This window comes from Pristis pectinata, chromosome 6 (genome assembly GCF_009764475.1).
Source record: "Pristis pectinata isolate sPriPec2 chromosome 6, sPriPec2.1.pri, whole genome shotgun sequence".
Lineage (NCBI taxonomy): Eukaryota > Metazoa > Chordata > Chondrichthyes > Rhinopristiformes > Pristidae > Pristis > Pristis pectinata.
This window is the reverse complement of record NC_067410.1, coordinates 49,755,347-49,768,752: the sequence shown is the minus strand read 5'-3', so window position 1 is coordinate 49,768,752 and position 13,406 is coordinate 49,755,347. Positions and strand designations below refer to the sequence as shown.

Below are 13,406 nucleotides of genomic sequence, written 5' to 3'. Positions count from 1 at the left end.
ATATCCCTTGATACCCCGACTATTTAGATATCTATCTATCTCTTCCTTAAATGCCTCCAATGATCTGGCCTCCATTGCTGTACGTGGCAAGGAATTCCACAAATTCACCACCCTCTGGCTAAAGAAATTTCTCCTCATCTCTGTTTTAAACCTGTACCCTCTAATTCTAAGATTGTGCCCTCTGGTCCTGTACTCACCCACCAAGGGAAACAGCTTGACCACATCTACTCTGTCCAGTCCTTTCAACATTTTAAATGTCTCTATGAGGTCCGCTCTCATTCTTCTGTACTCCAGTGAAGAACCTTATAAAATCTAACCCTTATAATAAAAACCCTTGATTAATCTTGATTAAATATTTCACCTCTGTTGTCAACCATGGTTCTTTAACCCTACCATCCTTTCCCTTACCGAAGTACAGTTAAAAAGTATGTTTTGTGTGCCATCTATACAGATTATTTCATCACATCAGTACATTGAGGTAATACAAGGTAAAAGCAATAACAGAATGCAGAATAAAGTGTTATAATTACAGTGAAAGTGCAGTGCAGGCAGATAATGTGCAAGGCCATGATAAGGTAGGTCATGAGGTCAAGAGTCCATCTTTTCATACAAGGGACTGTGCAATAGTCTTATTACAGTGGGATAGACGCTGTCCTTGAGCATGGTGGTACATGCTTTTGTATCTTCTGCCTGAAGGGAAGAGAAGAATCGGAAATGAGCCAGGTGAAAGTCTGAACAGAATAAATACAAGCAGTAAAGGTGATGAATCTTTGGAGTTCTGTACTAGAGCAGGAAGCAACATAATACAGTCATCGATGTAAGAGAAAAAGAGCAGACTTTGCCGGAAAAGGACTGAAATAACACTAATGTATCCTCAAAGAGTCATCATAGCTTGGACCCATATTACAGGATTGAATTGAAAATTTTAGATACACAGCCATTACAGTTTGTTTCAGATCTAGCCAGGTCCAATGAAATGTCCTCAACGTGCATTTTTCATTTTATTTCAAATTTCTAGCATCTGCAATGTTTTGCTTCTCCTATATTTATCTTACAATTCCAGCACTGTTTTATTTTGCCTTGTTTTCTCTATCTTCCCCTATTTGCACTCCATCTATCCACTTCAATTCTCATCTCCTCTAGACAGATCAGATGCTATTAATAAGCAACCACCACCACCTGCCATTCAGTCTCTTTTGGTCTCCATTCTAATATGGATACTCCTATTGTTCTTTGTTCAAGTTTCTTATCATAGGCATAGATACCTCGGATATAAATGCCATGAAAATTAGCTGTTTGCAGTAGCAGTACAGTACCTTATAAATATGACAAACATAAGTTAACAGAAATTTAAATTAACATAAATTATACATAACTTACACAACAAAATAAACATGACAACATTAGTGCAAGTTGAGAGAGAGAAAAAAGTATATAGCCTGAGGTAGTGTTCCCTCCCCTACTCTCCATTGCAATGAAAGGCCACTGACTTGATACATTGACCTGATGCATTGACTCTTTCTCTAGAACTGTTGCTTTCCCTTTGAGTATTTGTAGTATTTTCTGGTTTTATTTCTGTTTCAATGTATGAAAATTAGCAACCTCAGGATCGGAGTGTAATCATGACCATTTCTGCATCAAATCATGCTCTCCAGAATTTCAACCAGGTACTTAAATTTGTGAATCACACTTGAGATAGTGACAATATGCATCATGTGACATAATTCTCCATGCAACACTGAAGTCGCATTGTTCTGAACATACTTCTTGTCGAGCACTTTAATTGGTAACAGGTTTATTATTGTCATGTTTTCTGAGATACAGTGAAAAACTTAGTTTTGCATGCCATCCAAAGAGATCATTTCAACAGATAAGTACATTGAGGTAGTACAAAGGGAAAAGCAATAACAGAATGCAGAAAGTTACTATTATGTTACTATTATGGAGAAAGTGCAGTGCAGGTAGACAAATGTTGCAAGCACCACAACAAGGTACATTGAGAGATCAAGATTTCATCCTTATCATACGAGAGGTCTGTTCAAGAGTCTTATAACAGGGATAGAAGCTGTCCTTGAGCCTGGTGGTGTGTGTTTTCAAGCTTTTGTAACTTCTGCCCAATGGAAGGGTATGGGGGTGGTGGGGAATAAAGAATCACCATGATGGGAGGGATCCTTGATTATGTTGGCTGCTTTCCCAAGGCAGCAAGAAGTGAAGACAGAGTCAATGGAGGAAAGGCTGGTTTTCATGATGGTCTGAGCTGTGTCCACAATTCTGCAATTACTTGGGCAGAGCAGTTGCCATAACAAGCTGTGATGCATTCTGATGGGGTGCTTCCTATAGTGCATCTATAAAAATTGGTGAAGGTCAACGAGGACAGGCTGAATTTCCTTAGCCTTCTGAGGAAATAGAGGCACTGGTGTTTTTGTTAGCCATAGCGTCTACGTGGTTGGACCAGGACAAGCTATTGGTGATATTTACACCTAGGAACTTGAAGCTCTCAACCATCTCCGCCATAGCACAGACAGGGGCTTGTACTTCACCCCGCTTCCTGAAGTCAATGATCACCTCCTTCATTTTGCTGACATTACGGGTTAGGAAATGGTGGGCATGCTATGTTGGCACTGGAAGCATGATGACACTTGCAGGCTGCCCCCAGAACAATCTATGCAAAAGATGCATTTCACTATGTGTTTCGATATACATGTGACTAATAAAGAAATCTTATCTTATTATATTACATGTTGTTGTCTTGACACCATGTCACTAAGCTCTCTATCTCCTTCCTGTACTTCGACTTGTTATTTGAGATCCGGCACTCTATAGTGGTGTCATCTGTGACCTTGTTGATGGAGTTAGAGCAGAATCTGGCCACACAGTTGTGAGTGTACAAGGAGTAAAGTAAAGGGCTGAGGATGCAAAATTGCAGGGCACTAGGGTTGAGGATAATTGTGGCAGAAGTGTTGCTGCATATCCTTACTGATTGTAGTCTGTGTGTGGATCCATTTGCAGAGGGAGGTGTTGAGTCCAAGGTCTAGAAGTTTGGAGATGAGTTTGTTTGGATTATGATATTGAAGGCAGAGCTATAGTCAATAAATAGAAGTCTGATGTAGGTGTCTTTGTTATCCAGATGTTCCAGAGATGAGCGTAGGGCCAGGGAGATGGCATCTGCCGTGGACCTGTTTTGGTGGTAGACAGATTGCGAGGTTGTCTGGGAGGCTGGAGTTGATGTGTACCATGATCAGCCTCTTGAAGCATTTCACGATGGTGGATGTTAGAGCCATGAGGCAGTAGTCATTAAGGCCTATTAACTTATTTTTTCTTAAGAACAACCTTGTTTTACTAACACTGCTTGCTTAGCAAGTCCCAGTTTAAGGAACCTACCCAATTCAGATAGGTTCCTCTATCTGACAGCCCTCTTCCACTCTAACCTCCCAGTCAATTCCCAAATGTGGCCCTAATCTGATCCCTCTGGACCAGGCCCCAGCCCCATAATAATTGATACTTTACTTCAATGTCCTGCAATAGCACAGCACGCAAAGCAAAGTTTTAAGAGCCATCAGAGGAGGAGCCTAGTGCCATGGGTTTGAGCACTGCCAAAATTTGCAAGGCAACAACCCTTTAATTTTAAGATGTTTCCATATACGAGGCATTCTCCTCTTCCAACACCAATGAATTTCTGAGGCAATTTATTGCTTCCTCTGAAAAATGTCTTGAGAAACATCTGTCATGCTTTCTGCAAACATGTACTGAATAAACTTTTAAAACTATATTTTAATAAAAACCTGGATTTTAGTAACACAAGCCTGCTTCCCAGTCAACAAAACCCCTCCCCTTTCTACCAGTGCCAGCATTTCTGTTGGGTCATATTACCTATGTTTTCCCATGGAACTCCCATGCTCATGCAGGCTTGGATAAGCAATCACATTTTCCACTGTGCCAGTTGTTATCCTAGCTGCCCCTGCAGTGGGCCAGTGGAATCTCCAAGGGGTGCTCAAATCACCACAGACACAGGTAGGAATATCTTCTAACTGAAACCATGCCAGGTTAAACCTGGCTCAAATAAGGCAATTGAACACAAGTTAATCAGAAGAAATGGTTGCCAGAAGAATAGCTAATAGACCTTCATGTTTGATTTACTTTAGTTAGTTTAAATGTATTTAACTATTTTAAGTGTGTTGTGTTTTATTAGTGTTTCTTTTTCTTCTTCACTTAATTCTTTTAGTTTTTTATTGTTTTATTTTTTTAATGGTTCCTGGTCATTTTGATGGTTTGTATATTTCAAAGATATTCACTAATGTGCTTTGCCCCTAGACTCATAGCAGAATACTGTGCATGTGTCCATACTGGAAGAAATGGTGTGTTCCAGTCCAGGCAGATAGCAATCTCAGGACAACAGAATATGCCCCGTTAATGTCTCTGAATGTCTGATCTCTAGAAAAATCTAGAAATTATTAAAGTAAAAACAATTACACTTCAAAAATCACTGCAATATTTTTTCCTTAAAAGACAAAATCAACTAAGAATTAAAATAATTTCAAATAAAAATGCATGTAATGAAAAAGGTCACCATTTTTAATTCATTTTTGGGGATGTAGTTATTGCTGGCAAGGCTCTTGAAGGTGTGCCACCTTTTCAAAGCTGTAACTAATCTGGTGAAGGTACTTCCATGATGGTGTTGGGTGGAGAGTTCCTGAATTTAGTCCTGGGGTGATGGAGGAAGAGAGATATATTACAAAGTCAGAAGGGTGTGTGATTTCGAGGAGAACCTGCAGATGGCATTATTTCCATGTGCCTGCTGCCTTTGTTCTTATTGAAGGTAGACGTCATGGACTTGGAAAGTGCTGTCAGAGTAGACTGCATGAGTATTCAGTGCAAGTGATAGATGGTATTTACTGTGCACTGGTTTGGTTAGACTCTCCATTGTCGGAGATTATAATTGCTTGGAAATATTGTGGTGCAAGTGTTCCTGGATACTTATCAGCCATGCATAAATGTTGTAGAGGTTTTGCTGCATGCCAGTTTGGTGAGGTGTTGCATGGAATTGAACATTTTACAATTGACAGTCAACATATTCTGACCTTCTGATGGAGGGAGCTAAAGATGTTTGGGCCTAGGGTTCTCGCCTAAGGAGCTCCTACATTGATGTCCTGGGGCTGGGATGATTGACGTAACCTACCAGGACCATCTTTCTTTGTGCAGGGTATGACTTCATCCACTGGAATGCCTTTCAAAGACAACTATTGACCTCATTTTTACCAGAACTCCTTGATGCCCCAGTCAGCCAAATGTTGCTTTGATGTTAAGGGCTGTCAAACTTTTTTCACCTCTGGAATTCAGCAGTATGGTGCTTGTTTGAAACAAGGCATTGATGTTGTTTTGATCTGAATAGTGATGACAAAACCAGAATTGGGCAGAGAGAAATGGCAGCATGGTAACACTGTTGCCAGCAATTTCCATAATTTTGCTGATGATTGAATAGACTGCAATAATTAGCTGGATTGGATTTATTCTGCTTTGTGTGAACTGTATGGACCCAGTTAGTTTTTCGCATTTTTGGATAAATGCCGGTTGTAATTGTGCTTGAACAGCTTGTCAGAGGCTGGTTCGGAGGTGCAAGTCTTCAGTGCTATACCTGGGATGTTGTGTGGTTCCATACTCTTTGGCTATACCTTGTGCCCTCAGCTGTTTCTTGAGATCTTGTGGAATGAATCAGGTTGGCTGAACATTCTTCCAATTCCCTGTTCTGCTACAGGATTTCAGAGTGGAGCTCAGCTGGGAAACAGCCATGGAGCTCAACCAGTAAGTTTGGGACTTCGATATTTGTGTAGGAGTCCAGAAATTTACTTGGTCCAACACTTAAGAAATACCTGCAGTTCTGGTATTTCCTAGCAAATAGAGATAAACTAATAATTTCCTGTTGATTTTGAAATAATCTACCAGATTTTCAAAGATTTTTGGTTGCATAACTTTTTTAGTAAATTCTGTATGAATTAGCAGTTAGTACTTATATATCCAGTTGAAATCTGATGCATAAAATAAATTCTGTGCATATGATACTTACCTCCCAGCTTTCAAACATTTTTTTCTGTAATCTTGCTTTGCTATGTTTTACCAATATACATGGCTTCTTTTGTTGACAACCTCAGCAAAACACATTTGATAAATCAAGTATAGCTGAATGTTAGTTTCCAAATGAAGGTTAGCAAATTTGCTGAGTGAAAGTTGAGCATGTCTTGGGATTCAGACAGTTTATTTGGAATAATTAGAACCAGTGAGCCTGAGTAAATTGTTCTGCTACATTGGTTGTAGTGAATTGATGGCCCATTAACATTTTCAGTGCTCACCTTTTTACCACAAAATTGTTGTGATTTTATAATCACCATTATGCATCCAGTCTGTGATTAGCAAGGGGCAGAATAAGTATGTTCTCTGCATCCTCCAGCTTTTGATTAACCTTCTAAGGAAAATTCTGGTGCTTAACATAATTTCATTATAGCATCGTGATTTTAGGGGTTTCCTATCTTTGGTAAGCACACTGGAATTTACAAAGGCTACACAATGCCCCTTCAGGTTGTTAAATTTTAAGATTATCTAGAATATAAATGCATTATTCAAATGTGAAAAAATGTACAGAACTAGGATCTTCATTAACTGATAATGGAAGAACCATATGAAAGAAGTGGTTCTGGAGTTGTGTATATAAATAAGGGGCCAAACAGAGAGGAATTAAATTGCGTTTTTCTAAGCAGATTATGCAGATTGCTGATTGTAATTGGCAGGGAGTGTGATGAGGGGGATACTCTACAAGTTTTCCGTAAAAGAGTAATTGAATGGTTAAGAACATGGGATAGATTTAAGAGATTAGTTCTAGTTCATATGAACTGTAAACACAATTTGGAATATGACATGAAAGATTTGCTTTCTTGAAAATTTAGAAGCTAATACTCATCTTACCTGCATTAATATTTGTGTAGCTCTGTCGTACTGATGTAGATTTTGTGTAAAGTACAGAATCTTGTGTTCGGTTGTGAAAGTTTGAAAATCCATTATACCATTGCAGAAACGTAATTGTGCAATACCTTTAAAAGGTTATTGGGAAAATATTTTAGAACAAATGTGCATAGAAGTTGGATGGTATATTGCTGTTTGATTTCAGCCCTGTGAAATTTGAAATTAATTTAACCTCGGGCAGCATCTTTGTTGCTGGAGAATAGCAATATGCTCACAGGTGGGAGCTTACTACTTAATGAGTACAGTAATCTGCTGATGAGTGGCCTTACTCTGCTTATTGAAGATGGCATGCTGCTAAAAGGCGGCATCTAACTGTTCATGAAGAGCATCAAGTTGCTGCTGATTACATGAACCATAGTTCTACCTGAATCAACACAAGAGTCCTTAAAAGTAATATGTGAAGCAGCCTCCACATTTTTCCCCGTGGTGGCTGCCACCTGAATCATTGTCACTGTGTGAGGGATGTATCACAAGTCCTTGAAGTGAAATGTGTGTCTTCAAAGCTGAGTTTATTGTCATATGCATAAATACATGTATGTTCAGATGCAATGGAAAATCACAGGCACATAGCATCAGTTAAGCAGCTAAGCATTATTCACTGGCTTTACTCAGCTGGCTTTGAATCATCTCCTGAAAAAGGACACAGATGGATTCTTGCATGGTTCTTGTAATCTTCTGCATTAGGTCAGGTTGGCCAGATGCCTTAATGTGCATCACATCAGACTGTTCATGGTTCTTGTCCCAGCCATGCAGGGCAATCCTCATCTGAGTCCTTCTGGACAGTATGAATGTATGAACCCCTTCTCCTTGCTAGTGTGTGCCCCCACACCAGATTTCCTATACTTTCTTCCTGACTGCAGTCACTAGAACCAGTATCTCTATCCATGCCATGTGCTGCTGCAACCTAGATTGCTCATCCCTCATGGTGCCATTATCTGAGGTTGTGCTATAAAGTGTCAGGTGCAACGAAACATTGTCATCTTCTTCTTTTTACTCATCATCCTCCTCTTCTGCCTTTTCTCCACAACCTCCCACATCTAACTCTTCCATTTCCAGGTCCTCTTGATGTGGTCCCTTATTTCTTGGAGCTTCCCTTGTAGGAGTGGAACGGCATACATGTTGATTAAGACAAAGTTGCTGGACTTATGAAAATGAAATGTTTGTGATGGGTATACGGCAGATTTCATACAGACTGGCTGTATGTTAGGTTTGGATGTCTGTGACCCCTTTGCTCATGAAGAAGTGGACTCTGCTGTCCAGCCTGATGAGGCATTGTGCACAGGAAAGCCCCTCATGTCCTCCTCCCTGACAATCTTTGCTTGAACAAAGTTAAGTTACAATTGATCAGGGGGGCTTGGGGGAGTATGTGGGGGTGAAGAGAAGTAGGTCTACAGAAGGAGTGGGATTGTTGGAGTGCTAGGCCAATGGTCTTGTGGGTTGTGTTGTGGGACTCTGGGGGTAGGGATGTCAAGATGTATGACTAGGCATCAATATAAAGAAGCAGTATTTACATATGTACTGAGGGCATAGTTCTTGCAAATTGCTCCATTGTACAAGATGCATCAGTTCTAGCAGGCAGGCCCTCTGCTTCCCCCTACCACACATGTTCTTATTACAGGCCTGCCTGGTGAGTTTCCTGATCCCTCCCTGGGTCACATGACCTCCCTCATAGAACGCAGGACATTACAGCACAGGAACAGGCCCTTTGGCCCACAACTGCACCAAACATGATGCTGAATTAAACTAATTCTCTTCTGCCTGTACATAATCTGTATCCCTCCATTTCCAGCATATTCATGTATCTATGTAACAACCTCTTAAACACCACTATTTTATCTGCTTCAAGCATCCCCCACTCCCCAGCACCTGTTCCTACTACCTACCACTCTCTGTGTAAAAAAAACAAACATCCCACACATTTCCTTTAAACTTTTTCCTTCTCACCTTAAATGCATGTTGTTTAGTACTTGACATTTCTACCCTGGGATAACGATTCTGACTGTCTACCCTGTCTATGCCTTTCATTATCCTTATAAACTTCTATCAGGTCTCCCCTCAGTCTCTGAAGCTCCAGAGAAAGCAACCCAAGTTTGTCTAAACCTCTCCTTATAGATCATACAGCATCCTGGTAAACCTAGCTCTCCAAAGCCTCCACATCCTTCCTGTAATGGGGCGATCAGAATTGCACACATTACTTCAAGTGCGGCCTAACCAAAGTTTTATACAGCTGCAATATGATTTCCGGATTTTATACTCAATGCCAGGAGCAATGAAGGCAAGAATGCTGTATGCCACTTTTACCACTCTATCTAATTGTGTGGCCACTTCAGTGAGCTCTGGACTTAGACCCCAAGATCAGTGCTGTTAAGAGTCCTGCCATTAATTGTATACTTTCCCCTTACGTTAGACCTCCCAAAATGAACATCTCACACTTGCTCGGATTAGAATCCATCTGCTATTTCTCCGGCCTGTATCTGTAACTGATCTCTATTCTGCCGTATCCTTTGACAGCCCTCTACACTGTCCACAACTCGACCAATGTTTGTGTCATATGCAAACTTACTAACCCACCCGTCTACACTTTCATCCCAGTCATTTACAGTGGCATGCAAAAGTTTGGGCACCCCTGGTCAAAATTTCTGTTACTGTGAATATTTAAGTGAGTAGAAGATGAACTGATCTCCAAAAGTCATAACGTTAAAGATGAAGCATTCGTTTCAACATTTCAAGCAAGATTAGTATATTATTTTTGTTTTGTACAATTTTAGAGTAAAAAAAGGAAAGGAGCACCATGCAAAAATTTGGGCACCCCAAGAGATTTGAGCTCTCAGATAACTTTTACCAAGGTCTCAGACCTTCATTAGCTTGTTATGGCTATGGCTTGTTCACAGTCATCGTTAGGAAAGGCCAGGTGATGCAAATTTCAAAGCTTTATAAATACCCTGACTCCTCAAACCTTGTCCCAACAATCAGCAGCCATAGGCTCCTCTAAGCAGCTGCCTAGCACTCTGAAAATTAAAATAAATGATGCCCACAAAGCAGGAGAAGGCTATGAGAAGATAGCAAAGCGTTTTCAGGTAGCCGTTTCTTCAGTTCATAATGTAATTAAGAAATGGCAGTTAACAGGAAGTTGAGGTCTGCTCGTAGGATTGCTAGAAAGGCAAATCAAAACCCCTGTTTGACTGCAAAAGACCTTCAGGAAGATTTAGCAGATTCTGGAGTGGTGGTGCACTGTTCTACTGTGCAGTGACACCTGCACAAATATGACCTTCATAGAAGAGTCATCAGAAGAAAACCTTTCCTTCGTCCTCACCACAAAATTCAGCATCAGAAGTTTGCAAAGGAACATCTAAACAAGCCTGATGCATTTTGGAAACAAGTCCTGTGGACTGATGAAGTTAAAATAGAATTTATGGCCACAATGAGCAAAGGTATGTTTGGAGAAAAAAGGGTGCAGAATTTCATGAAAAGAACACCACTCCAACTGTTAAGCATGGGGGTGGATCGATCATGCTTTGGGCTTGTGTTGCAGCCAGTGGCACGGGGAACATTTCACTGGTAGAGGGAAGAATGAATTCAATTAAATACCAGCAAATTCTGGAAGCAAACATCACACCGTCTGTAAAAAAGCTGAAGATGAAAAGAGGATAGCTTCTACAACAGGATAATGATCCTACATGCACCTCAAAGTCCATAATGGTCTACCTCAAGAGGCACAAGCTGAAGGTTTTGCCATGGCCCTCACAGTCCCCTGACCTAAACATCATTGAAAATCTGTGGATAGACCTCAAAAGAGCAGTGCATGCAAGACGGCTGAAGAATCTCGCAGAACTAGAAGCCTTTTGCAAGGAAGAATGGGCGAAAATCCCCCAAACAAGAATTGAAAGACTCTTAGCTGGCTACAGAATGCATTTGCAAGCTGTGGTACTTGCCAAAGGGGGTGTTACTAAGTACTGACCATGAAGGGTGCCCAAACTTTTGCTTTGGGCCCTTTTCCTTTTTTGTTATCTTGAAACTGTAAAAGATGGAAAGTAATCTTGCTTAAAATATTAAAGAAATGTGTCATCTTTAACTTTATGCCTTTTGGAAATCAGGTCATCTTTTACTCACTTAGCTATTCACAGTAACAGAAATTTTGACCAGGGGTGCCCAAACTTTTGCATTCCACTGTACATGAACAACAGAGGCCCCAGCACTGATCCCTGTGAAACACCACTGGTCACAGACCTTCAGCAGAATAACACCCTTCCACCACTACCCTCTGTCTTCTATGGACAAGCTAATTCAGAATCCAAACTACCAAGTCACCTGGATCCCATGCATCTTAACCTTTTGGATCAGCCTACCATGAGGGACCTTGCCAAATGCTTTCCTGGCATTTATTTTATGGATCAGGATCTCCAGATTTCCCATCTCTTCCTTGTTGTCTATTTCTTCTTTGTGGCAGTCATAGTGTGTTTATGCTGTTTGGCTGTGTGGGAAAACGTTGAGGGCTGAACCTTACTGTGATTGCTGCTGCCAGCTGATTGACACTTAAAGTGCACCCATCGGAACCCATGCAGATATTTATGTAATGCTCCTTTTGCAGGGTAAAGCGCAGTGGAATTGCAGCCACTGTCACAGTTGCCTTAGAGGAGTGGCTTTTTGAGCCTCCTGAAATGAAGCAACTCAATTTTTTGAGCTTTTTTTAAAAACGTGGCATGCATTAAAGTTGTTAGAAATGTTGTTGTTAGAGTTTTAATAGTTGGTGTTGATATCTGGTGGATTTGGTAACCAGTTTATGAATTGAAATGCAGAAAAGATTCCTGTGAGAGATGATTAAAAGTTGAGTCCCCAAAACTACGTCTTACTGTAACTTTGCATGAATTTGCATGAGTTAACATTCCACCTTCACGTTTTTGTATTCCTTGTTCTTGTTAGAAGGATGTTGTAATTCTAAATTTAGCATAGATTTGATGATACTTAATAGTAACATTCTGACCTATATCTTACTAGCACAGTGTCCACTTGTAGATGTCTGTGCATCCTTTGGAATTGTATATTGCTGTAGATTTTGCATGTCAGGGTTCAAATCTAGCCTGGACTGACATTGAAAAAGGCCTTTCTAATTAAAAGGTTCTAAGGCTCCAATACAAATATGACCACATAAAGCCAAAAGTAATTAACAAAATCAGTAACCTTCTTCAAACATGTCATAAGCATAACTGTTAATAGGGAATGCTAAAACACAGACCAATGCAAACGGGAGCATTCTTCAGATTTTTTGAATGATGCTGACATAGATAAAAAATACACATCTATTATGTATTACTACACTGACGGGTAGTACTTGATGATATTAATAACTTGATCTTGAAGAACAAAAACAAAATTTTTTTCTCTGTAAAGTGGAAAACACTTGGATTCTTCTGCTCTGTTGATTACTGGGGTGAGTGTGGTCAGAAAATAGCAAGTTTCTGCTTAGGGGATACACATACAGCAATGAAGTTAAGCAGATAATTAAAGATAACTAATCAATAAATCATAAAACTTCTGTTTAAATGATTTCTGATTTTTTCCTTTCAGAAACACAAGGTGGATTTATTTTACAAACTGCGACATGTAATGAATGAACTGATTGACTTGCGGAGGCAGCTTCTATCTGGTCATCTTACCCAAGACCAAATTCGTGATGTCAAGCGACACATCACAGTCCGCTTGGACTGGGGCAATGAGTAAGTTCATTCAGGGAATTTGGTTGATAGTATTTTATACAATGCTGACTGTGCATATCATTGTCCATAATGACCTTGCGAAAAATGTCCTTTCAATGGTCAGAACAATACAGGGTATGAATGAGTTAAACGATCTGAAAACCAAAGTTGAATTCTTTAAAGTGGGAATGATTCTCTTTGTCTCAACTGCAAGATGATAGTTAAATCTTTAAATAGTGGTAAATTATAGACCTGCTTCTGAAATGTAATTTATCTGAGCAAAGAAAATAGTTTTAATATTAGGGTTCAGATAATTGACGTCTAACTTGGGATTTCTTTGCCCCTGCCAATTTATCCCTGCCTGAATTTAGCTTGTGAATTTAAACAGGATTATTTTTAGGTTGCATATTTTAACTGGAAATTTCATGTGCCAGTCAAGCAATTAGCATGAAGAATTCTTTTGTAAGCATTGGCAGGGAGTTGGCTATTTGTGGCAGTAGTGAATCTACTGCTGACTAAATGGGCTATAATTAGCTCCAATCTATTTGCAGTATTTTTTGATTTACAAATGCTAATACGTTGAATATATTTACAGCTATGCAGTGAATCTTGTATAGTTTGATGGCCATTTTTGTTAGTTATCTGTGGATACCTGAATTGGAGAAAGATTTTCATCTCACTCTTCTCTTATCGTTCCCCATT

The 13,406-nt window shown here is 39.8% G+C and overlaps 1 protein-coding gene across 3 annotated transcripts in view; it reads left to right on the top strand.

Moving 5' to 3' along the window:
* The window catches only part of dock3 (dedicator of cytokinesis 3), an 822,502-nt gene that overhangs the window by 287,634 nt on the left and 521,462 nt on the right, over positions 1–13,406 (top strand). For all 3 annotated transcript variants that reach the window (XM_052017225.1, XM_052017226.1, XM_052017224.1), the window contains exon 6: positions 12,577–12,725. In XM_052017225.1, coding sequence (XP_051873185.1) covers positions 12,577–12,725 — 149 coding nt within the window. The remainder of the gene's footprint in view (positions 1–12,576; positions 12,726–13,406) is intronic.